The following is a 26,783-nucleotide window of genomic DNA, read 5'->3' as shown; positions in this document are numbered from 1 at the left end:
TTTTACAACTCCAAGAAAGTTGTGTAGAAAACTGAAGAGGGAGGAACTGCCCACAAATGTACAATGGACTATAGTTTGCATTAACATACAGAAGTCCACATTTAAAAAGTGAGCACAGTGCATATAACAGATAGAAACAGGTAGAGCTTTTTTGATGATGCAGCACTTCAGCTACACAAGTATTCTCAGGAAGACATGTGGGCATTATTATTGTGTTATTGTGTTGTGAGAGCCCCTGAATGGAGTGAGCGCTGTGCTGAAAGGACATACCAGTCCTTACCTTTGATACAAAACAGCAAAGGAACCTGTTACGCTGTAGCTCATAATGATGAATACTCAAATGAATTCTCTAAAACAGAGCTCAAAACCAACTCAAAAGCTACTGAGTTACATTACAACATTCCGTTAAAATGTATACATGGAACAGAAAAATAAGAACTGTATAAATAGCATCACTTTGTGTATCACGATGTCAGAAATAAGAGGAATTTTAATGCTGTGACTGCTTTTGATCAGAGAGCTTTCCTAATATAGCATGTTTTGAAGTCTCATCGGGGAAAATTATGTCAAAACCTGCCAAAACGCATTGATTTGTGTCATTTCTCTGTATTTCTTTCTTGGGGCATTAAAGCAAACACACATTCTTTGATTGCACCACAGTAAAAGTAATTTCCTTTTCATTAGTTTTAATAAACAAAGACAATGCTCCTACAGACCTTGGTCCAGGTGATGTCAGGGCTTGGTATTCCACTAGCAAGGCAAGGCAGAGATATGGGTGTTCCTTCAGTCGTGCTAAATACTTGAGGGCCATGCTGAATAGTAGGAAGCCCTGTGGACACGAGGACAAAATATATAATATGTTCAGTGTGTTTTTGTGTCTCTAGAAAGTATTTACAGAATATACTGGATGGATCATCTAGACTATATCCAGGGGCGCCGATTCATGTTTTTGCTGGTCGGGGCTCATGTGCTTGCATGACTCGTTGCTATTTTGACACTCGCGCGCACATGTTTTCTTTAACAAACACACAGTCTACACAAGTTAATGTTAATGTAACCTAACGCAAAAGGCTTCGATGAAGATAAAGGAAAAACAGTGCAAACCTCACATAAGACTGTTTTTTGCAGCATCGTAGTCTATCCACTGGCATTTACCTTCCCAGCTAGCTTGAAAAGTCCGACCTTTTTTCTGCCAAACATCTACACTGCTACTGTTCTCAGTCGTTGACACGGTAGAGTTCTCACTGGAAGGCGGTGTCGGGTCGGAGGATATTTTTGTGACGAATTTGTCCATTTTGTTGGCTAAATCAACCACTATGCTAGTTTAACAGCAAGTTAATGTCCGGCCTTTTTGGCGGTTTACCTGACATAACGCAATGCGTTAAAATGTGGCTGAGTGCTAATTAGCAAATCAATGAAGATCTCAGGCTGCCTGGCACACGTGGGTGCTCGGAAATCCCCTAATCGGCGCCTATGACTGTCTACAGTGCCACCACCTATATGTGGTGTGACTGGACTCCACCTGGAGAAAGTGTGTATCCAGTTGAACTTACTGTATTCAACACATATATTCCACTTATTTTACGCTTCCATTTACTGTCCTATTTTTGTTTTGTTATGATGCAAGAAGATCTTTGAGAAAAAACACGATTTAAATTAAAATAAAGTCACTGATTCTCGTCTTGTCCTGATCCTCATAGTGTTTGTTTGTTTTGTACTAAATATATGGCGGAAATTAAAAATATCTTGAGAAAGATACGCATATTAGAATATGTCTTGCATTAACATGCCTGACACATTTGCCTTAAGATCCTGTAGAGTGAGTACAAATGTTAAATTTTCCCCAGTTCTTGTTCTATATGTATATGTCAACACATGCATGTCTATGTGCTGGTTACAATACCATAGACATTGACGGTGGTTGTTTGGTTGGTGGCCCCAACAACATTCTCAGCCAAACAGGTGTAATCACCCACATCTTCAAGCCGAACTCTCTCTATATGTAGACTGCCATCCTTCCTCACCGTTATATATGGGTCTGAGGTCACCTAGGGATTGTGGTTCGAAGAGGTTTAAATAGATCCTAAGTTTATCATATGCAACAGATAGAAACAATGGATTTCTCCTCTGTGTTCTCACCAGGCCATAGTTGTGTAGCCATTGCCTCTTAGGCAGTGGATTTCCAGCCAGCAGCAGACAGGGAAGAGTTAGCTGCTGGTCCTCGATTACACTGAGCACAGCTGGATTCATTGCAATGACTGGTGAAACTGTGGATTATTCAAAGTTTATGTAAACGACCAAAGAATCTGAGAGAACAAGACATTATTCAACTATAGACTAAGTTCATTCACATCACCAGATGGGAAATCTGAATGTCTTGGAAACTGTAAGGAGACGAAAAACAAAGTAAATACCTAATCTACCTTAAATCTTCTTAGACAAAATAACAGACTATGTTAAAATGTTTTCACCACTGCCAATTTCAAAGGCAGCACTTTCGAGTGCGTCTTATTGTGTAATGTAGTTGCTACAAACACACTGTCAAAACTAAACTAAATATCCATTTACTCAGCTGCTAAAACTGTCAACACACTCCCTTCTTCTTTCACATATTTATACCCACTCCATACAAAAATACACGCACACAAAAAAAATGGTACATAGCATTTAAATTGTCTGAATTGTTCATAGAGACAATGGTGATGTCATCTTTGGGAGATGTGACAGATAACAGGATGTTGTTGAGCGGAATTTGACAACCACCCTGACTGGCCTGAGAACACAGTCTCTGACACACACAATATCCACAAGCAGTGGATTCACTCCCATTACTGTCCAAATAAAACTACTGTACATGTGCTTCTGCACTGGGTGTGTGTATCCTCTGAAGGAACGTTGCCAGGAGGGAAAAGGGATGGTGGGGTAACATGTCATCTGGGTGGGTCTGTACTTTCTAACCTTTGGCCCACATTTAAGAAATGAGTGTGTTAACACTGCAGAGAAGAGGTGACACTGAAATGGTGGTTAACAAGACACATGTGTTCCCACACAGCCACAGAAGCATGCTAATGAAGTCACACTCACATGTAAAGACTGAAACAGAAACACACATGCACAAAGATGTAGGTACTCGAAAGCCTTGCATCTTATTCCAAAAAATGCACTGAGCATGAAAAGAAGACAACTTTATCAGAAAAATGTGATAAAAGTAATCATTTACTACTGGGATAAAAGGGGTTTCGACCTTGAAATGAAAAGACATTTTAAGAGAGACAGAATGCTTGGCTGTCAAAATTCTAAATCTTGTTGTATGTAAACTGTTTTTTAGGTAAGAAAAGTCATTATTAAATCCTAATCCACCAGGAAATTTGGGGATATTTTTTAATCCGTAGTTTCCCTTAGTTTTTCTTTGGGTGCAAAAAAACCTTTGAAATCAGACTCAGATTCAGCAGGGATGCCATGACTGATAACTTTATAATATTATAAAAACAATAATTGTAGGGCAGTTTACCAATCAGTCAATAAAAAAAACAAATCAGAAAAATCAAGTAAAATAAGGAAAGAGGCTTTGGTTGCAAATGGTTTAAGTAAAGGTCCTCTGCCCAAAGAACTCATTTTACATGCAGGGACATTTCACTAAAGAGTCAGACAAATAAGAAGATTAAAGCCTACAAAGGGCATCAAAAGCCAGTGGTAAGATCTTAAAATCGATTCTAAAACATATGGAGTGCATAAGTGATGTGCCACCTTTTCTTGGTTTTTGTTAAAAGTCTGGCTGCTGGATTCTGAACATCTAGAGCCAGTTGATGACTTTCACACCTGCTACACCACAGGGCTATTGTTCCCTCCAAATTAAAAGTGCTTCTATTAGCATCTGACAGGCTCTCATTTTTATCAGGACAGTCAGAAGAATGGTGCTATACTGCAGGGCAGGAATAAGTTGCTTTCTAAATCAAACTGGTTTTCTGAGCTGTGGCAGCAAAATGTTGAGCCAAACGTCTGACATGTCCTACCTTTTTACACCAAAAATATTGTATTCAAAGTGTGGATAAATCCGCTAAAAGAAGGCGATGAACTCCTTTCCCATCAGCTGTTGTTGCAGCTGTCTTGCAGATGGGTAAAATTGATCCCCCTCTCCTTTTTTATTTCTATGAGTTGTTGTCACTTTCAGAGCCTCAATGTGAGATGTTATGGTCAGTAATTTTGTGCTTTTGTAAAGAAAATGTGAGCTGCCACTTCTTGTAATCGCAAATGCAGCACCCTCCTTGAAAATTAATGTGTACAGCTGGGTGCTCTGCTCCGACATATACCAAACAAAGTGAGAGTCAATTTACACATCTGACTGTTGCAGATGTTGTCATTTGACCTGCAATTGAAAGCCAATCAAACACTTTTTTTATCACACTACTGTTTTTTTGAGCAGTGTAAAAAAAGACTGTAAACAAACTCAGCGGAGCTTTTGCATGTTGAAGATGTGGTTAATTATGTCACACTTAGTTGCAAATACTTCTGTCCTTACACCGAAGCTTTCAAGTTTGCACAGTTTACTGAGATGACGATTGCAAGTCAGTCAAAAGAAGAAACTTTACTTTATTGGAAAGAGTTTTGTGCCTATCAATACTAAATAGAAGAGAGAATGGGCCCAGAATGAAAAGTTCTGGATTTTTCTTAAAGGCACTATTTGTTCTTTGGGATTAAAAAAAATAAAATAACGAACAAACAATAGATTCATTGAGAAAAACAGATATTTCATGAGCTCCTCTTACCAAGTCCAGTCACAGTGATGCTGGCCTGAGTGTGGACCCTCCCAAAGGGGTTTTGGGCCTCACAGATATACGCCGCCTCATCCTCTACCCATAGATCTGACAGAAAAGCAAAGTAAAATGTGTACCAAGACACTTTGCGTTTCATGTATATGTGTATAATTGACAAATAAACTTACTGATTATATGTAGATCTCCCCTCCTCTGTGATATACTGCCATGTTTGCGTGGCCTTTTGAAAAGAGGGGAACCATCCTTTCTGCTCCACGTGACCTGTGGCTCAGGGTATCCTTGGGCATGACAAGTAAGGGTGACATTGGAGCCGATGTCCACCGCCATATCTGATGGTTCTCGAGTAAATTTAGGTGCAGCTAGAGTGGTCAGGGTTGAAGATGAGCAGTGATAAAGATGAGACATTATTAGCAACTGTGCATGGTAACATATGATGTATATATCAAAGGTTTATTAGGAGCCAACGACAGAACAAAATTAATTGGAAGGTTAAATGACCTTGTGTTAAAAAACATGTGGCACATTTGGTGACCATACTTTGTATGTTGATATATTTTGCAACTGCCTAAAAACATGGTTTGGAAAAATGTCAAAGAAAATTCTGGAAACAGATGTCCCCATGGATCCACCAATGTTCTTACTGAGAACACACTTTCATACTAAATTCCCATGGCATCTCCTTTCAAGGAGACAGACACTGATTGGTGTCTAACATAGCTAGGAAGTTGATGCTAGGATGTTTATATGAATATATGTATACATATATATATGTAATACATGTAAGCACATAAAAGAATGTTCAGATAGTACGCTAATAATCTATGCTCATCAATGTGTCAAGTAATACCAAAAAAGGTTTCTTTGTTGTAGTCAGTTAATAGTTTTAAATCTATATTGCATTGTACAGACGATCAAGTTGTGTTTCATGTTTGGTTTAAGTTGTTCTTTACCTTCTGTTTCTTAAAACAGTATATACTGTATATGCAAATGCAATATTCACACAAGATTTCCAGACTTCTCGACGTGCATTGTTATTCGTGTCACATTTGAAACACGGGTGTGTCAGCTTGTACAGCTAACCATTTGTCATAATGAATACACCTCTGTGTAACCTTCTGATGAAAGCCAGACTTGCTCTGGCAGAGGCATAATTCATGAACCGCACAAAACAAGCCTTTATAACATCCCACAAAGCCATCACATACTGATATACTTGATGTTGTGAGCCATAAAAAGACAATTCCTTCATGGTTTAAACCAGTTAAGACTAGAAGCACCCTCTGTAGATGGGCACTGATATACCTTTATGCTGCATAAGGTTTTAATGGTTGAAGGCTTCAGACAAACTGTTGCCAAGATTTACTCCTTGCACCTAAGCTTAGTAGTTCTAGAAGTAGTTCTTTTTGCTTAAAAGCCATCCATCATCAGTTCTGTGTATGGCTCCAGAACTATGTTTGAAATCTATGACTGATTTCACGGATGTGATGAGGTCTAAAACCAGAGGATATAACATAGACCTGCAATCCCGATATACCTCTGAGTGAGCTTCTGCTTAATAACTTAAAGAAAGTTTGTCACCAACTAAAAAAAACAAAAAATTTTTGTATTATGAACTAGATAGGCGTCTAATTGAATTGAAACTGAACGTTAAAAAATAATCAGTCACATAAAACACATTTTATGGCTCTGACAGAAGCAGACTAAATTCTCAAGACAGCCTGGGTGGAGTGCTGATTCATTTTGTAAAACACCCTTGAAACTAGAGAAGTAGTTTTATAGCATTAACTAAACATTCAAATCTTACCACCAACGTTGAGAAAGATCTTCCCTGACGAGGAGCCAGCAGCATTGACAGCCACACAGGTGTAATCTCCAGCATCAACATTCTGGGTTTGCTTGATGGTAAGTGACCCTCTAACTCTGTCCACCTCCAAGACGGACGAGGACTGCAGCTGAACATCACCTTATGATTAAAGCAAATATAATAGGGGTTATAAAAAAAAATATGTTTGATGTAAATAATCAAACAATGAAAATCATCAGAATATTTTAATATAATTACTTTTCCTTTTGTGATTTAAATTGTTTGTGTTCTACCGCAACAACAATTGTTTTTGTTTTCTAAATATGTGTTATGAGTTTTGATGGTCTGATACCTTTGTACCACCAGATCTCAGGCTGGGGGATTCCAGATGCTGAACAGGCCATCACAGTGGTTTCTCCAATACCAGTGAGAATCTCACTTACTGTTACTGTCACAATAGGAGATTCTAGGAGAGAAGCACAGGATAGACAAAAGGTCAGCATAACAGAGACAACAAAGGCTAAGTCTAAATGTTTATTTATTGACTGTGTGGCACTCACCAAGATAGGTTAGGATGGAGGTCATTGTGTCGGTACCAGCCTGGTTGCTGGCTAAGCAGCCATACACTCCTCCATTCTTCCTCTCCATGTTTGTTATAACCAGAGTTCCATCAGGAGTCATCCTGTGTCTGAAAATGGTGTAAGATATGCAGTTCAGCATTACTCTGGACTTTCTGTGTGATCAAAGAGTGCAAATTTGAGGGTGATAGGAAGGAATGTTGACAGTGAGGTTTGAAGAATTACTGGCCCAACTTAACAAGAAGACTGAAATAGTTTTTAGCCACAAATCACTGTCTGTGTTTCAATCTCGACTGTCCATGTAAATAATGCAAAAAAATATTAATATAATAGAACTCCCACTATAGTGCGGTTTGAAATTTCAATTGAAACTTTTCATTCACTCTATAGTGCACCACAAACTGTCAAATGGTACACAGCCAGGAGCTCACAGAGAGTGCTAATGCTAGCTAGTGCTAGCTGCACCTCAGATTGCTCATGCATATATCTCTGTTTAAATGTATGGTGCATAATTGTGAAGCACAGCTTCATTCAAGTATTGTCTGAGATGCATAAGTAGCTGGCTACCCCTAGCCACTATAGCCACTAGTCCTCTATATAGTGAACACCATATGATGAGTGACTAATGGAATGGACAGTTTGAGGACAGTCTGTCTCTTTATGGTAGGCTTTTTAGCGGAGGATGATGGTTTATTCAGCGTAATGAAAATCGGAGAGTTCGCTCACATGTACACACCTGTTTCTGTATTATTACCTTGCAAGAAACACAACTTTTAAATTACACCATGTCACTTTAAAATATTTGTCTTATTTCATGCTAGTGAGTCTCCATTGCAAGGAGATTAAATACCACCACTGAGCATACAAGAATTTGATGGCTTTTGTTCAATCGGGGGAGAACACATCTATCAACTTAAAGATAAACAGTTTCCAAAGATAAACTGATTCCAACTTCTCCAGATGGGGTTTTTTATGTGAAGTTCTGAAATAAATCAGACGCCCATCGGGACTTGAAGCATGACCAGTTACATGACAGCACCCAACAGCATCAATTTAGAGAAGCCATTAGTGTTTTACTTAAAAATTTGAAAGATAAAACAATCTCTCAAATGCCTGAAATGTTATCTTAATATATAGAAAAGTGTTCAGATGAAAGGAAATTAATCCACCTGCTGGATGACATAATGAACATGTCATTGTGGGTCCAAACCAGACTGGGAGGAGGATAGCCACTGGCCGAGCACCTAATCCGTACATCATCTCCCATCATAAAGGTCTGATTCCGTGGCTCCACTGACACCCTGGGCACCGCTGGAGGAAGAGCAGCAAAATAACAAGTCCCCTGATTATTCATCCAGCCACAATCAAATTGTTCACTAAAGACAGGTCAGTGATTACATTACATTGTGTCAGTGGAAGATTCAGTGACACATCAAGTAAGATAATATGTGAAATTATAGTTAGTCATGTATTAAAACAGTGTAGCTGGCCTGAGATTTCAGATAGATGAGAAAAAAGTATTGAAAAAGCATATTACCAAACAATACACAAGGGTTCATCCATAACTCTGGATGAATTAAGTTCCACTTACAAGACGGAAAAGTATGTAAACTTTTATTGAGGAATGATGACAGCAACAACCACTGCATTCACAATATGTTTTTAACCTTGTTTCTGTCAGGATCGTGGGAAGGTAGGACCCAGATACAGTTCTCTTTTAGTTAAAAAAACAAAAACAATGTTTATTCAAAAATAGGGAGCAAGGCAAAACAGAGGGCGCGGCAGAGCCGGATTCAAAAATACTTAACATGAAAAAAGGACTATGACCAACAAAACAAGACTATGACAAAACAAGGCTATGAAAAAACACTATGGCTATGATTATCTTTACAATGCTATGCGGCAGGAAAACCAGACTTATCTGTGCAACGCATGGAGGGATAGTGAGGATTCTGCAGTGACTGAAAGTAAACCAGGAAGCTAAATACTGTGAGGGGAGTGATCAGTGACATGAGGTGCAGCTGTAAACAATTAACCAGGTGTCTTGAGTGAACTGAACGTGACAGGGGAAAAACATGACTTGAACAAAACATGATTAAACAAACTGTGACATGACATAAAGTGTTACAGAGCAGACTGTGACAGTTTCCTCTTTATTGGTGAAATACAAAGGGGTGCTGGGTTAGGGATTCAACTGATTCATGAAATATAAACTCTTTATCTTTAAGAGTGACTTTTTCCAAAAGCACAAAATTCAAATTTTTATCCATATAAAATGGTTGTGAGTAATCTAATTAAAGGGATTTCTTTTTTTATTTTGGGCACAGAAAAGAAAGTTGTTCCTCCTTCTTCACCATCTATAACCTAATATCTGAAAGTCTCAACAGGTTGAATCAAAGAATGTGCTGATGTGATCAAAGTTCAGCAGTGAAACGTCCAAAAAAGGTTGAGAAAAAGACACAAGTACAGTAGGTGTGAAGGAATGAAGGAATGTGAAGCGTTATGTACATGTGCTCCAACTTCAATCATGAGAGACGTCACATTTTGAAAGATATACAGCGCATTTACCAGATGCTGCCAATAAATTAACAGGCACTACTCTTGATATATTACAACCCTGTCTTAAAAAAAAATTTAAATGCCTCAGCTTTCCATCGTATGGATCTTAAAGTTAGTGTCACCTCAGGCTAAGCAGTGCAGATTGTACAACCAGGATAAGGTCAAACAATGTACTGCCAGAGCTACTTTAAAGCTTAGCTTCACTGTTTTTACAGTTAAACCAGGTTTTCTCATCCTTGCAATGCTTCTCACAAGGTCATCCTGCCCAGAGGGGGGGAGAGAAACCTCTGAGTTCAGATACAAGGAGGTTTCTAAGAGGGAAGATGCATTCTTCAAGCTTGACTCAGCAGCAGTCTTAATACGCATTCCCCACTTCACCTGTTCCATCTATACATTTTTTTCTCCTTGACTCATCTGTCTTCACTCCCTCTCACATGCCTCCTGTTCCAACTGAAGAGTCATCTCCAGCATCTCTGACCTCTCCAGCTTGTAGGGGAATCAAAGCTAGTCTTCTCCTGTCATTACTTTCAACCTTACTCCTCTCGCTCTTTACCTCTTACCCTCCCTCTCTTAGTCTATATTCACATTGTATAATGTGGAAAATTATGTTTATATTTTGCAATAATTTGCATTAATCAAGAAAATAACTTTTAAAGACTGGGTTAAATCTCTGTTCTTTTATTGATCATCTACAAAAACTTTTTTTCTATTAAGCACAGGAGAGAAAACAAACATTCAAGATTCAGTTGTTCGTCTCAATATGTCACTCTATTTCAGTTTTCCCACTGAGCAAGAAAATTGGTCAGATATATTGTGGTTGTAACTATACACTGCTTTGTGAAACATCGACAAAATCCTATTTTATGACGAATAAATTGTATGATATATTGTCTTTAAGAAGAAGTAATTGGTTGAGAAAGAAAGCCTAAATCAAAAGAAATGTAAATTTTGACATTTAGCCAGCTTAGTGTAGTCATGCTCTCAATTCCATTGTGTTACGTCCTCGTGGTGTAAGCAGACCTGACCTACTTCAAAGCGAGGCTAAATCACTAGGATGGGACTGACCAGGGGGTAATTAGGAAACCCCCAGGCCCTGCTAACAGCTGTTTCAGAAAGAAAGAGAGATGGAGGCAAAAACTAGATCCAATGATGCTGTAAGAATCTGGTCTAAACAAGATTACAGTAAGAAAGACAAATTATATATAAAAATAAAGAAGCACAGGTGAGGATGTTAAAATGAGAAAACTAGTAAATGAAAATGCATTGCTTTACTTAACTGTATGACTTATCACCTAAAGCGTTTAAATCTTGTTCAACAAGGTTTACCTTAAAAAGACGGTAGTTGGCTCTAAGCAAGATCACAAGGAACTTGTGAACCTTAGCTTACTAAAACGCACAACTCTACATCTTTTTTTTTAAACCAACAAAACCTGAGGAAGGTGCACACCAGGAGAAGATTAGGCTTCAGGGAGCAGCATGTTGATTTCAAATCAGCTTCTTATGGGACTGGCGATTGTACAGCAAAGTCAATGTGTAAAACAAAGTTACTTTCTCCTGTATAGCATTTTAATTGATTCTGGCTAATATTGGATTTTAGCAGCTGTAATACATTGACACGTCCTGGCCAAATGCTGACTGATGCTCTGCAATATCTTCTCATCTGTACAAAAAAAGTGTCAGAAGATAGAAAACCCTTCTTAGGTGCTGCCTGAGAGTCAAGCATAAATCATTTTCACACATCTCATAAAGCCTTTGGATGAATTATAGGGACCAAGAGAGGAAAGAAGGGATGGGGCAGCTGGGAAAGAATCATATATCTGGGAAGGCATTTGTGTTTGCTAAAAGCCTTGTTCCCCCTAGATGTAAATCACAGAGAAGAAACAAATACATGTAACAAAGACAAAGTCATACACACATGCAAGCACAGACACCACACGGCATAGATAAAAATCAATCTCTTAAAAATAAAAAAAACAAGTGCAACGTCTCATCCGAGCTCCAGATATCAAGCACATGACGATAAAAAAAACACAATTCTCACCTTGCACCGAGAGATAGATCCGCTCTGCAGTCACACCTCCTTCATTTGTAGCAACACACTCGTACCAGCCTGAATGATCAGGTGTTACAGAGGAGACCTGGAGTGAAAGGTTGGCCAGGATGTTTACCCTTGGGTCCAGGCGGGCATTCTGACCTCCTCGCAACCAGGTGAGATTGAAGTTGACAGTGCTAACAACGTGACAGGTGAGCACAGCGCTCGAGCCAGGGGAGACAGTAACATTACTCTCGACTGTGATGGCTGGAGGAGGCTCTGCAGTGTAAGAAGAGAGTGGAAGCAGCAGTTACTATCTTGTGGACACAATGAATTCAATGATACAATCTGCACTGAATTTTCAAATTTTGAGTTAACTTAAGTTCTCTGTCTCTCTCCCTGTTTAAAAATAAAACCAGTGTGAACAAGCACTGACTCTGCATTTAAAAAAGCTCTTAAACACTCAGCCTTCAGCCTATTTAGCTGTGAGATGTACTACAATTTTTCATCTCTTTATTTTTTGTGTTTTGTTGTTCTTTTTTTAATAAAGAAAACGGTTCCAAGCTTAGACTTTCCAAGCTTAGACTTTCCTAAGTCTAAGCTTGATGATGCTGTCAAACACGATGCTGGTATCAAATCTAAAATGAACTATAGTAAAAAAAAAAATTCTCACTAACAGCACGTTATTTTACTGTTTTCAATAAAAAAGGTTCAAATTATTTGAATAATTGTTCTCTGTGTTTGTTTTGGGCTGGATTTGCACACTGCCCCAAATTATATTGAAACAAGATTATAAGATGAAAGTTGAAAATTACCCATATTATTGTCAAATATTTCATAGTCAACTGCATAACTACTTAATCCTCACTGCATGGGAAAACCAATGCAATAGATGGTGAATTTCATTCTTTCACGACTTCATATGAGGACTGTCTGTCAGTGTACAGTTAGAGTGAAATACTACCATCACTGTAGATCTCTTACTTTTCTCTCATCACCATGTTGAAAACACTTTGGCTTTGGTGTTTTGTCAATTCTTTAGTTTTTTAAAAATTTTGTTTATTTCTTTTTTTGGTACTGAACCAGAGATAAGTAGAAAAACACTGAGGAAAAAAAAAGGGAAAATGAGGGAAAGGATCCAACAGTTGAGCAGCTTAGAATGTGTCAGTGTGCGCATCTCAAGTAAAAATGTCTAAATGAAGGGACCTGTCATACTGTTAAGAATGTAACTGGCCCACAGGCTGAATCTGAGGAGGATTATTTTCACCTAATTTTAAAAACATCATAAGAGGAAACTGAAAAAAAGAAAGAAAGAAAAACTGTCATAGAAAACAAAGTTGTTGAGTTACAGTAATGAGTTACGCTTATATGCTATCCAGATCCCTGCCTGGCTCCCTCTTCCTTTCTTCTGTTTCACAAAGTGTCTTTCAACTACCTTTCACACTGTTTTTCTCCACTCTCCACCTTCTACGTTTCTGCTTGGCACTCATCATGTTGATGAAAGTGCGGTGAATTCCACGAAGCAGAAACTTTTTTGGAAAGTAAAGGCAGGACAAAAAGGCTGACTGAATTCAGACTCCTGTTGTGTCCTTTCTCTTGTCTCATAATGGAAAAGGTTCTGACTGGAAAATAAATGCACTGCAGAGAATTCTGGAGCAGGCCAGCTTTTATTTTGCTCAGTGGTCAGGCTGGAGATATAAATCATGACATGATCCCTATAGTTTTACCTTTTTTCAAAGGTTTGACAATATAATGATCACAGTCATCATGCATCCAGTTTATTACTTCAATTCTGCATGAGACTGTAAAAAGCCATGCATTTATAAGGGTGGTGAGCAGAATCATTGTTGCTGCTTAAACAGAAACCAGGACATCACCATACAGTTTTCTCTTTGTGCCCAGCCTTGAACTAATTTACAAACCAATATATTATCATATTACACAATTTCTACAAGCCTTTTCTTTACAAACCAGGCTCAGATATCATACCGTACATAGACCAATGACATAATCACTGTGAGTGATTACAATATGCTGTCGCAAACTGGGGCCAAATGTTCCATAAATCATATTAATTCTGCCTTTCTGTGGTGTCTCTGCATGGGATCAACAGCAAGAAACGACAGACCATATAAAACTCTACCCATTTCAATGGCCATTTGGATTCCAACCATCTGGTCCGATATAGATGTGTGTGTGCGTGTGTGTGTAAAACTTTCAAGCATGATATAAACTTCATCTTCCTGTACCATTTCACCCACGGTATGTTGTGTTTTTATATCATTGCGTTATTTAAGTGCTATTTTCTAAACATGATACAGGACATTAAATACAGTAGTGCTTTAAATTGCTCACTGACTTGCCAGTAGATCCATCACACACCAATTACACTTGCTGACAGTCTAATGCTTTCCAGCCTGTGAGCATTCCTGTTTAACGGCCCTGGCTCATTAAAGATAGCGATGGTGAGCATCTAACCATGGTCTGTTAATTAACATAAACTACATTCCCGCAGTGAACTGACAAAAGTCAATACCATTGTGTTGCGGGTCTGTCCGACATGTCATAATATGTAAATAAATCAGCTTCCTTAAGTGGAATTAAATAACAGATTAGTACCAAGATGTTTTTTAAGAACTTTGCATTTTGTGTCTATGATTTTAGTGTTATTACTTCTTCAGAGAGTCATTTCCAATGAAAATTTGCTGGTAAAACTGCCTGTATCTGTACACAGGCAGTCTTGGGTTGTCTGCTTACCTGACACATCCAGGAAGGTACGAGCTCGTCCTGTTCCAGCGCTGCTGATGGCAATGCATTCATAATAGCCCTCATCCTTCAGAGTTACCTGGCCTATTTCCCATGATGCACTGTCAGACTCACTGGAATAAAATCAGGCACAGGAATGGGTTTTTATCTTTACTATTTTAAAGAATGATGTTGAATACATTTGGCCTGGCACTAATACTTCCTGTGATCTGATAAGAATTCAGTCAAATTTAGTCATATGGGAATGACGAGATGCAAACACAGTGAAGTAGTTCTACTGCCTAACATGTTTTTGATCTATTTTGTTTTAGTATTCTGACTTTTTACCAGCTGAACAGATATCTTTCAGAAGCAATAAGCAGTGCTATATATTGAAAAATCGTACAAGCAAGCCATTAACAAAGATGGCCACATTTAGCTAAATACTTAAGTCAGATAAAGACAAAAAGATCCTCCTCCACAGTCTTCCTCACCTGAAGAGTTGGTCCACCCCAAGTCGTTTCCCATCCCTGCTGAAGCGCAGAGTGAAGGGTATTAAACTGTCTACCTGGCATCTGACAGCTCCTCTCCGGAGGTAGTAACCATTAGTAGTGGCTGGCATCACCACTTTAGGTGCACCTAAAAGGAAGACATTGGCATTCACTCAGGCAGTTTCAATGGCAAATTAATGACAAATTGCTGGTATCTTATTGTGCATTAGACTCACTCACTTGGTATAATACTGGAGAACGAAACGCTGGAGACTCTCTGAAACAAAAAACCATCCCTGTCGTATCCTGTCACCCGCAGGAAGAAAGCGTCACTGGGTGGGATGAACTCTGTGATGTTCCAGAGGCTGTAGGGCTGGCGCTCAGGATAATAACGGATTGGCAAAGTTTTGATAACTTTGCCTGTGATTGTGAGGAGCTCCAGCCTGTCAGGCCGAGCAGGAGGAGAAAGTCCAGTGGTGTTTAGAAGGATGTGTGTGGGGATACCTGGAAAGTGAAGATGTCAAATTCTGTATATTGTCTCAAAAGATGTAAGTCAACATAATGAGTGAAAAAAACTACAAGAGTGGTGTTACTTTTAGACAGACTTACCTTGAACTGGCCTACTGTAAGTCATTTTAAAATCCAGGGTGGGTTTTCTAGAAAACCCAGCTCGGAAGTCAATGGTGCTGAGACCTGTGATTCGAACTGAGTGTCTTCCTTCACTAGAGGTCTGGGTCAAAAAAAAGGTGATGTGATTAGAAATCCATTATCCTACTTTTTTTTACGTAACATTGTTAAGTTATCCTGCCCAAAACCCTGGCTTAATAGTACATGGTGATAAGTTCAATGGAAGTCTGGCTGTTGCATCAAAAGTAGTGCTGAGTGGCCTAATGACAGACACAGCTGAGACACTGCTGTCTAGCAGCATTTTGTGTGCCAACAGTCCCCACATGCACAGACAAGACACAACTAGTGAGTCACTGTTTACTGTCAAATATCACACCTGAGCTTATAAAACATCCACAATTTAGAGATGACCCATTTACACTGACACTCATACTTCACTTAAAAAAAACACAACCACTATAATCAATGTGGATAATGGCTCATGTCGTCTTCATAATGTGAAGGTCTTTTGAAGACTCGCAGAAACAGAGACAAAGTAATTACCCTGAAGTATATGTTGGTGAGAGGTGGAAACTCCTCACCTTAGGTAAAACACCTTGATGGTGTCACAATGCAGAAAGAGGCATGCAATCCTGAACCGTCATTTACTGTGCAGTAACTTAAAATGAAAGAGAATGTGCAGATTCTCTGTAGTTTTCAGTGATTAAGTTACATCTGACATAAACACACCAAACATAATAGTGCTCTGAAAAGAAGCAAAGGGACAACTTTTGCCAGACGAGAGGTGAAATTTCATTTCAGCACGTGGACATGTAGAACCATTGATCTTCCACTGAATGGAAGGATGACAGCTTCTCCTGACCTACAACTGCCCATAAACTAGTTCAAACAATGGAGCCCAGCCTTAAGCATTATTCCCTACTATCAGGAGTCACAATACAAAGTACATTTAGATGGCCATCAAACCTGCCTTAATGGCTGCAATAGAATTATCCTGAACCTATAGTTGGTTGTAAATGAGGCTATAATTAGGGAGAGGTTCTTTAAAGGTCATGCTTTTAGTAAAGTCAAAAAGAGGCCCTATCATTAAAGCTGCTCATTTCCAAATTTCACACCCACCCATACAGAATGACCTGCCCAGCACTTAAAGCCAATTCATTGTTCAGGATTTTGTGAACAACACACACTATGGCTATTGCACACTTGCCAACTTACAATAGACACACATTGTGCTTGGATCCATCTCCAATTCAAAAGGTGGCGCAGAAACACATTGGACAAAGACGACAATGAGCAGATGAAGGAAAGCAACGTGGATGCTTCTTTGGAGTAGAGATGAGAAAGAAGTGAAAGGTAAAGATAGAAGATTCTGTGTCAAACATTTATTGGACTGGAGTGTACGACTGTAGACTGATTAATGTGTCAATTAAACAAATTCCATTAAGAATAGAAACCTTGAAATCAGATTTACGATGGCTGTGATTAAATAATTCCAATAACATGTCATTGAACACATACCGTTTTTAAAATAATAAGTTAAAAATAATAAGAGTCCACTAAAACACGAATTGAAACAGATGGATTAAAAAAAATCCCAGGTCTGTCTGCTCTGCAAATATAAACAGAATGAACTTACTTGTAAGAGAGGTAATGATATAAGAACTACAGGGAAACAGAAAATGTCGTGATAATGGGGCGATTGTGGCTTGTACACATCACTACAAAATATTTTTAAAAGCAGATTAGAAAGGTTCAAATTCCTTTTCACCCACATTCTATGGCCTTGACCTTACAGTGGAATTTCATGGGATATTTTTTATAAGATTTTTATAAGATAGTCTGATTTATGTCTATGCCTCATCCCTTATAACCTCAGGTTGCCACACTCGCTGATGTCCGAAAGCACAGACACAAGGACAACCCTCTGTGCATTCAAACTGTAAGGAAAACATCATGTAACGGTAAAGAATTTTCAACTTAGAGCATTTATTTTATTTTATTTTATTTTATTTTAAGGTTTCACTTACCATTACCCACCGAAGGAGACAAAAAGTGTTATGTAGCCTAAAGAATTTTACGCCAACAGTCAATCAAATGCTGAAAAAATGTCAACCAAAGGTAAAAGCACGACAGGAAGGATTTTCAGTCTAATACACAGATGAGGATGAAAGAAGTTTCAAAAATATTTGCCAGTTTTTCTCTGTACAATAACAGTTACTGAGTAATGGCAGTGAGCTGTCACTAACTAGTCAAGCTGTAGTTTCCATCCATGTCTGTCCAATGATGACTTTTGATTGTAAATAACTGAATCATTTTATGCCATCTCTGTATATGCCTGGATACAAAGTAATATAAACATCAAGAGAAAGTAATGTTACATAAACCAGAAAAAACAGCAAATATTTCAACCCTCTAGCATTATCATCTGAACACAGGAACACTCAGCTTGGAAAGGAAATGCTGCACTGTTATAGTTGTTCATTCAAGACATTTCCCTGTATATCAGATAGGGTTCTGACAGATAACACAGCGACGCAGAAATGAGACAACCTGTCCCACCAGAGGGCTACAGAGAATACAGGGGCCATCGAGGCCCCATCAACAAATCACTCAGGTAAAAATGTTTGTCATTTCCCAACATCTGGCTTTGACAGTGCAGGCAGTTAAATGGCTGACCTGTTTGGCATTACACTGACAGCAGGGTGCCAACACTTTCAACTGAGCAGCAAGAGTGCCCCAACAAAAACGCAGTAGGCCGCGTTGACAGCAGTGGCCTTGAACATACGTTATCGTCATCTACCAGGACCCTCATAAAAATCCTCTCTGAGCTCAAATGTTTCTTTCTGATCGTGTTTTGGTTGGCTGAAAGACGCTTTCACCAGACAACATGCATGTTAAATTGATTCCACATCATCGTAACTCAACATGCTGATATGTAACTACAGCATTTAAACTAAAGAAACTTCCTGAAGGGCACAGCTCCCTCGTGGTGTGTGAGCTGCAACCTCATAACAAGGTCATACTACTGAACTATTGGCAGTTGGACAGCTCAGCTCTGGGAATTACTAGAAGCCTGTAATTTTACACGTGTCCAGGTAAAAAAAAATGAATTGTTTACCTTGATAGACCACAACCCTGGCTGTGGGTCCTTGATGTTGACAACTTTGGCCGAGTTGGGAATGTGCAAGAGCTCGGTCAGGCCATCTTTCCCCTCCACAAGCTTCCCTGGAGGCCAGACATGAACACAGAGACAGTTATTTAACTTTTCTGCAGCTTTGACTGACACAAATAAAGCTTTACCACTTTTTGTAACATAGTTGCAAGTTAAACATAAAATATTGAGATTTAATGGGGAATTTTAAATACACAATATATATTTCTTATACATTAGTGAAGTATTGCATAAACTGCATACAGTGGTGTATGAATCCCTGATGTTGATTAAATGTGTACAAAGAGAAAAAAATGTATTTTGATATACTCAAACTTCCAACAGTGCTGTACTTTAACTGCTATGGCTATTGGTGTCTCAGAGAATGCAACATAATCTTCTAACACCCAGTGTCATCACTTCTATAAAAAAAAGTAGAGTCTTTCTGGGACTGAAAAATAGTTAATAAAAGCAAAAAAAGCTGTGCAAGTTGTTACTATCTAAGAAGTTGATGTTGGCTCTTCTTAACTTCTTAAATATGAAAAAATGTCTTCCATACTTTATATCCCTCTATTCTCATTATTATTAATATTAGTTTCACCTCTAGTGTGGTGCCAACATTTTTAAACATGCTGTTGTGCAACCTCTACTGAAAAAAATGGGTCTGTTTTGTCAAACTTTAGGTCTGTTTCCAAGCTATCTTTCTTGTCTAAACTCCTCTTGAATGAAAAAGCTATTCTGGAGGTATTCCAGTATGGATTTAAGACTCTACAGCACAGAATCTGCTCTGTTAAGTTGTTTTTTAAAAAAAAATTATATTCTTTTAGCAACAGATTCTGGTGACTGTGTGTTACTCAAGGCGGAGCAGTGGGTAGGTATCACAGACTCAGCTCTCCAATAGTTTTAGGTTCTACCACTTGGACAGAAGTTTTTTGTGTTAGCATTGAGGACTTTACCACCACCAGGGGGGTACCACAGGGCTCCACTCTTGGACCTCCTCTATTCTCTTTGTACCTGCTGACTATTTAGTGGAAATAGAGTTTCCTTTCATCATTATGCAGATGACTGTCAAGTTTATTTCCCAATTAAGCACTTTGGTGCATGCTCTGTCCAGCCTCTCCTCAACTGCTTTATTGACATCAGGAGATGGATGGCGCTACATTTTTTCAGTCTAATGACAGCAAGATTGAAGTCATATTGTTTAGACCTAACGGCACCAGCAGGACCCTCTGCATCCTCTCTGGCCCTATATGAGAAATTCACGATCACAAATTTAGGTGTGAAAATGGATTCTACTCTAAGTCTTAGGGGTCTAATCTTATGTTCATAAAATAATCTAAGAAATCAAATTACATATTTGATGTATTTTCTTGATATTCAAAATTCAGATTAAATCAATACATATTAAAAATAGAGAGTTTGTTATAGTTTAAGCATATATGCCATATAAACACTAAAACTAAATATAAAAAGGAATCTCACTGACATTACTGTTGATATATGGTGGCATTATTCATACCCTGGGGGTTTTTTATCTCAATATCAGGTGCTGGTCCACTGAGAGCCACGGTGACTTCCTTAAGGCTGGGGTCAAAGGGCATCTGCCAAGTGTTGCTGACCTGACTAAAATGATCAGTGGACAGCAGATGGACCTTTGAGGACTGCACTGCCTCCTCCACCCATTTAAGAACCTGTCAAAAGATGGGAGGAAAATGTGAACAATGGACATAATTTCATAATAGTTTGTATGAGGTGAAATGAACAAAACAATTGAAATCTGTAATCAAAATTATAGACAAAGTAAGTTGTAAAAGAGATAATGAGAAAATCCCATTTTAATATTGTGCAATCTATGACACAGACATGTGTTCTTCCCCAACTGCATACAAGGTCAAACTCAAACATGTGAAAGCTTTCATGAGTAAGTTTCAAACATTCCCCACATGTGCTACCCCCTATTTCCTCCCTGTACCCAAGGGGAACCCAAAAACTACTGTGCAAAACTCAGATGCTACTCAAAGCAGAATATGTGAACTAGCGAGCATTTGTGACTTTAGAAATCATGAATTACATATCAAAGGGCATTAATCTAAAACATTGTTAAGGAAAAAGAACTATAAAAATAGTTGGTCAAAACATTTGATACAAAACTTGGTTTCGCATTTGCTTTCCTGCTTCCTGTTAAGTCTGTTCTGCTGGCAAAAACTGTCAACATGGAGCTAATGCATTTAATCTTGAGTGTTTCATGAAAAGATTATCCTCATGAGGCCAGAGAGAGAATTGTTTTACTGTATGGAGCAAAGGGCTCTTTTGCAGTCTTAGCAGAAATACATAAATGCCTTACTTCCTTTGCAAGAAATCTTACCTTAAAGTAATAAAACAGCAGAACGTTCAAACTTGAGCCTTTGGTTAATTTGACTGTCCAAGACTGTTGATTTACATTTTTTGGATGGGTTAAAAAGAGCTATAGTATGAATCAATCAATGAAATGCTTCCTGCACATAAGATCTGGAGCCCAGATTTGAACGTGGTATAGCAAAAGTCATAGCAATTTCCACAGCTTAAAAGAAGCGCTGACCATTTTCAAAAGATTTGATTAGTATGACTAAATAATGTCTTTTGAAGTCAGATGTCTTCTGACTCTGAATCTTTAAAAGTTGGAAAAAATCTAAGTAAAAAGGATGTACAGTAACATATGTATATTACACAATGCTCTTACCTCATTGACCTGTTTCTTATCTAAATGGAAGACTTGGCCAGAGCTAGTAGAGGCAATCTCCTCATATACCTTGTAACCAATGTGAGTCCTATCATCACAGTCTCCTGTCAACACAAACACCACCTGCAGAAACAGGAATGAAAATGTGGTCTCTGTGATCCAGAACTTGAAAACAATAAAGATTACGTAGTGTTTTTCCAAACCTGTGACTGTTTTTGTTGAATAAGCTGCAGGACATCATGGGTTAGCTTATAATCTTTAGAACGGGCATCTGTAAAAACGTAAATGAAGGATCCCGGCAGGGAGATCTCCAAAGCAATCTTAATGGCACCAATGCTCATCTCCGGACAGTCGCCACCTCCCTAAGAGAGCAAAACATATGATCAGCCAATAATGTTCATGTGCACATGTACATGTGTGAGTTCTTTCATTTGTCAAACATATAAACTATACAAACTAATTTGTGCAGCTCTGTTAGTCCTAAAATCAGTGATCAAATACATAATTTATTCTATCTTTACAAAATGCACAATGTAGTGTAAATTAAATTATGTGTTTGAGACTTAGGTCATAGTTAAATGGGGTGTACCAGAATATAACACCCTAATAGGGCTTTCTGTCTGTCCTATCACAGTAGAGTAAAATACAAAAAACCCATGTCCTCAGAGCTAAATGCTATGACCATCAGTGATAAACTCAGCAAAATGTCGGTATCTAGTTAATATTATGTGCTGGTCAGTCACATTAACGCCCCTGAATTTTGAAGAGATAACTCAGAAAATCTTTATTAATAAATTAAATTGAACCAATATTAATCAACTCTGAATATTTTGACACACACATTTTAACACCAATCATTAATATTTGATTGCCAATAGTTTGGAAACAATTACAGGCTCTAAAGAGTTCTTGTCCCTATCCAGAAGCTTCTTGCACATGTTTTCTGACAGCTTCTGCCACTCCAAAAGGTTTGCAGAGCTTTTTGCAATCACAGATTTCACCTGTCTGCAAAGACATTCAATTATGGTAAATCTATCCATCTTTTCCTCTTTAACCTTCTTCTGTGCTGCTGATTCTGTTCTGCGTGTTGTTTACCTCAATACTAAGTCTCTGACATTTGGTTACACATTTACATCTAAAATGCTTTTTAAAACTTCTTACTGTATCATTCCTTTGATAAATCCAATACCTCAGGCACCAAATAAAGCAGCAAAGCAGCCTCACAGCATAATAAAACCGCCATCATGTGGGTTTCTAATGAGCATCATTTTGTCACATTTAAACAAAAAGTTGCCCTGCATTTCTAGCAAATTTAGCTAAATAACACATTAAGTATGCAATTCAAGTAATCAGTTTGTCAAAAAGGAATCTGCTACTGGAGAAACAAATGTAATTGTTTGTTCTTAAAATGCTCTTAAAATGTTTCATATAAACAAATAAACGGCACCAACATCATGCCTGAGTGGTGGAAATACATCCAGCGGACTGTTAACAAATATAGAATATGTGGCCTTGAAAGATATTAAGCCAAAATAAAACCGAGTGGACAGTCGATTCAACCTGTCAACATTAAAACTTGCTTTCTACTCATCCACTTTGTGTGTCACTGTCTTGTTGATCGGGTCAAAGACAAATATTTTCTGTGGCATTTCTAACAGACACATGTACATCTGTCTAAAAGGTTCAGTAGCTCGCTAGTATGCATCACCCTCAAGGGTAACATCTGGAATGGAGTGACCCATGATTTCAGGTTGGGGGCCAGTTTGGTAGGTGCGAGACAAGACTCCTCTGTCTTGCCTGAACCCCAAAATATCCCCTCTGGCCAAACATCAACCTCCCAAATTCACTTAATGCTCCCAACGCTGAGCCGGATTACCCCCCCTCCAACCACCATGCATTACTTTACTAAGGCCTACAGATATCAAGAGTTGCCTTAATTCCTCTCCCTGCTTGACAGAAGATTTCCAATCTTAAAAAAATGGCAATTCCAAAGAGTATATTTTCCATGTTCTTTGGCCAAAATCTCATCAGTTGTGCCGGTGAAGAGGCGAAAGGAAGAAAAACAGACTCGGGAATGAAGCAGCAAGTGAGAGGAAACTGGATTGTTTCTGTGATTACTATAAATAACACTGCTCATACACCAGACTGGCAAAAGGACATGCCAAAGACGCACGGGCACTTTCCAAAGTCTTTCTTCACAGAATCTTTGAATGCTACCTTTGTTCATCTTACTGTTACTGAACATATTTGGTTTCAAACTTTTCTTCTTTGCATAAATCCTACACAATAAAACTTCTGCACAGCCTTCCTCTCTTCGAGAAATCACAAAAAGTGTGGACCTGATGGTATTCTGTGTATCCGTCTAGCTATTGGATTTTTTAATGCAATTTTTGTATTAGCTCAGGAAAAGAAGGAAAGTGTTAACATGTGACCAGAGTCTTCAATGACTGATCCTTTATATACCAGATTTTAATTTGAGACTTCTTTCAGGATCCTGTTTAGAATGACTAATACAAGCTCTGCAGCAGCTCACAGATGTTCCTACCCAGACTTTTGGTATGACCAGAGTCTGCTGCTTTTATTCAGGCCAGATGACCTAAGCAGCGCTGCAGCTTCCTTAGTTTGATGAATGTGATCTCTGAACCCACCTGAACGTACAACTCTCTCAGCTCATTCTGGAATTTCTTTGGGTCTGTTGTGATTGTTACCGGTCCAATCTCTGCAAAGAAACAACACAAAAGAAGCTGTGTGATTAATAGAGCCGAGGGCTCAATTCTTTATCGCATGAATAACTGAAAGCATTTCTATTTCCTAAATTCTGCTCCTGAGCCAAATATTGCTTTTGGCAAATGCAAACGGATGTCCAGATTAAAATGTCAAAGTATGAACTGCAGTGAGGAAGAACCTCAGGAAATAAGATGTATCTAATCAACAAAGAAAAGGGACGAAGGAAATGTGAGGAAGATACGTACCGATAATAGGAATGATAAAGGAGGATCACAATGAAATTCTTGAAATTTTTAAAAGACAGATTAGATTAATACTGACTTTTAATTCTGGCAAAAAATATATCAAGAAGAATATGAAATTATCAAAATTGTAGTATACACCTTACATTACTCTTAGTAAAGGATGGATAGCAATCTTTATCCACAATGTTTAAAGCGGTCCTGTGTAGCACAGTGGACAGATATCACTAACGTTCTTACAGTTCCAGTGTCAAGACTCATTCTGGTGACACTGTGACTTTTTTAAAAAATTAGAGAAACCTGAAAATACAGTTAATTAGATCAGTATCATATAGATGTCAAATAAATTACTTATGACTATTCTCATTGACTATTGGTCTGGTGATTGTTTCCTTTTTTAAACAGTCCATTGGTTGTTCTGAATATAGAATAGAAGAAATTTGTGAAAAATGCCTGTCACAACTCTCCCAGTGCAAGACAGCGCATTTAAATATTTTGTCTAACCAACCATCCAAAACCAAGATATGAACTTTAAGACATAAAAGCACAAAACTCAATCAAATGTTTGCAAACTTTGAAAGGTTACAAGCAAGAATCTGATCAGTCAAGAGACGTTCGTCCACTTATATTTGGGATTTGGCCCAACAGATGGTGACCTTCGTCCACTGTATAGTAAAAGTGTAGCATCACCACATAGTGACAACAGTGCATGTGCGCTTTGACTCTTCCACTGTTGGTAGTCATTTCTTTTTCTCAGCTGACTTTGCACTATTTGCTAAAGAGCTGCTAAATCCCTATTCAGTCAAATTGGATGGTTTTCAGCCACTACAGCTGTGCTGAGGAATGAGATTGATGAGGGTCTTCAAAAAAACCTGCATACACACTCACACACGCTGTGCAGTTCTGCACATGCAAGCAAACTTTAAAACAAGGGTATCCTTGTTGAGAGAGATCAATTACAAAGGATCTCTGACTGTTTAAAAAGGGGACAGTTTGAACTTACAGTCCTCAATTCAGTCTAAAGACCAGGTCTAAACAAGACATTTTCCTGTTTACTGAAGTGTTGTAACTTCATACTGGGGAGAACACACAAAGTCTGTGACATGACGGCAACATAAAGTCCAAAATCCAAAATCCCAGGATCACATAATCCCAGAAGCTCCTGTCATGTTATACTTCTTCATTAAAAAAAAACTTTACATGCACTTTCAGTTTCAATAACATGCAAAAAGTCTTTTTCCAAATGAACCAGACTTTGGCATAATTTTAAATCCTCAATGTGGAGCAAAGGAACCTTTGTGGCGATCGCTTTTTAAAACCAACATGGAAATGTGCATGGCTGCTCTGAACGGAACATGGATTTGGAGCCAATCTTTTCAGAGATGGAAAAGCTGACATCCCTTTCCTTCAGGGAGAAGTTCCCATGGCTGTTGTAAGGATTCTGTAGACTGTTTTGGCGATGGTGCTCCTAACCACAGCCACCCTCTTCTGTACCAGCATGTGGAAAACCATGGCTAATACTCCTGACCTCTAAACAGCATGAGATGAAATAAATCTCTTTTAAATCCACTGGTGTAATAATCTTTGACTCCATAAGACACTGCTGTGTGTCATTACCTTTTTTCTATTCTTTACATGTGTGTTTGTCTGCATTGTGGGGTCTTAAGGGTCATGTGTGTGCTTTACCAACAACAGCACCCCAGTCAAATAGCGACAAATAACTTATTTCTGCACGTCTCCACATCTGCCAGAGTCAGACAAAGGACCTCAGTTGTAAAATATCTGTAAATAATATTTGTAATCTGTGAATAAACTATGAACAGATGAAGAATTACAATCCTGTGGCAACACATATATTTCTGGGGCATAGATGTGTTTGGCTTTCATTGAGAAAGTGTTTCAACGCTTACTCAGTGATGAGGGCTGTGAAAAAGTTCAGGTGAATGAACTTGGCATGAAAGAATGTTTGACAAAAGAAGCAACAAAAGAAAGAAAATGTCTACCACAATCTGAACAAAATTAAGACCTTCCCTGCATCCTGCTTTCTCAATCTGTTAGGGGAGCACTTTGTTGACACAAGAAAACTGTTGGTAAACATTCTCAATCAATGACTTCAGCCTTCATGCATGCATTTTGCAGCATTTATCTGTAAAGCCTGCTTAAAGCGTGCATCTATGAATCACACGCAGGTTTTAACGCTCACAGAACATCCAATGAGATGGGCAACTGTCCAATGGCACACTCAGTTTCACCTCCCTTGACATTCAGGCTTGAAGTAATTTGCTGTGAATCATTTGGAGCATTTACTGAGCACTGGACACAACATCAGCAGC

At 38.5% G+C, this 26,783-nt stretch overlaps 1 protein-coding gene across 1 annotated transcript in view; it reads right to left on the bottom strand.

Annotated features, from left to right (window-relative positions):
* hmcn1 (hemicentin 1) overlaps positions 1–26,783 on the bottom strand; it is an 85,593-nt gene that overhangs the window by 45,037 nt on the left and 13,773 nt on the right. Inside the window, exons 2-20 of the mRNA XM_072389137.1 lie at positions 24,130–24,200; positions 21,685–21,843; positions 21,482–21,604; positions 20,282–20,453; positions 18,730–18,836; positions 15,594–15,714; positions 15,225–15,488; positions 14,988–15,132; positions 14,506–14,627; positions 11,758–12,027; positions 8,327–8,468; positions 7,140–7,267; positions 6,932–7,045; positions 6,580–6,738; positions 4,943–5,134; positions 4,767–4,862; positions 2,140–2,267; positions 1,904–2,048; positions 717–829 (exon numbers count right to left, since the gene is read on the bottom strand). Of these exons, the coding sequence (XP_072245238.1) occupies positions 717–829; positions 1,904–2,048; positions 2,140–2,267; positions 4,767–4,862; positions 4,943–5,134; positions 6,580–6,738; positions 6,932–7,045; positions 7,140–7,267; positions 8,327–8,468; positions 11,758–12,027; positions 14,506–14,627; positions 14,988–15,132; positions 15,225–15,488; positions 15,594–15,714; positions 18,730–18,836; positions 20,282–20,453; positions 21,482–21,604; positions 21,685–21,843; positions 24,130–24,200 (2,771 nt within the window). The remainder of the gene's footprint in view (positions 1–716; positions 830–1,903; positions 2,049–2,139; positions 2,268–4,766; positions 4,863–4,942; positions 5,135–6,579; positions 6,739–6,931; positions 7,046–7,139; positions 7,268–8,326; positions 8,469–11,757; positions 12,028–14,505; positions 14,628–14,987; positions 15,133–15,224; positions 15,489–15,593; positions 15,715–18,729; positions 18,837–20,281; positions 20,454–21,481; positions 21,605–21,684; positions 21,844–24,129; positions 24,201–26,783) is intronic.

This window comes from Leuresthes tenuis, unplaced genomic scaffold (genome assembly GCF_036924035.1).
Source record: "Leuresthes tenuis unplaced genomic scaffold, fLeuTen1.0.hap1 SCAF_7, whole genome shotgun sequence".
NCBI classification, from domain to species: domain Eukaryota; kingdom Metazoa; phylum Chordata; class Actinopteri; order Atheriniformes; family Atherinopsidae; genus Leuresthes; species Leuresthes tenuis.
Note: the sequence above shows the minus strand (reverse complement) of the source record. Positions and strands in the feature narration are given on the sequence as shown.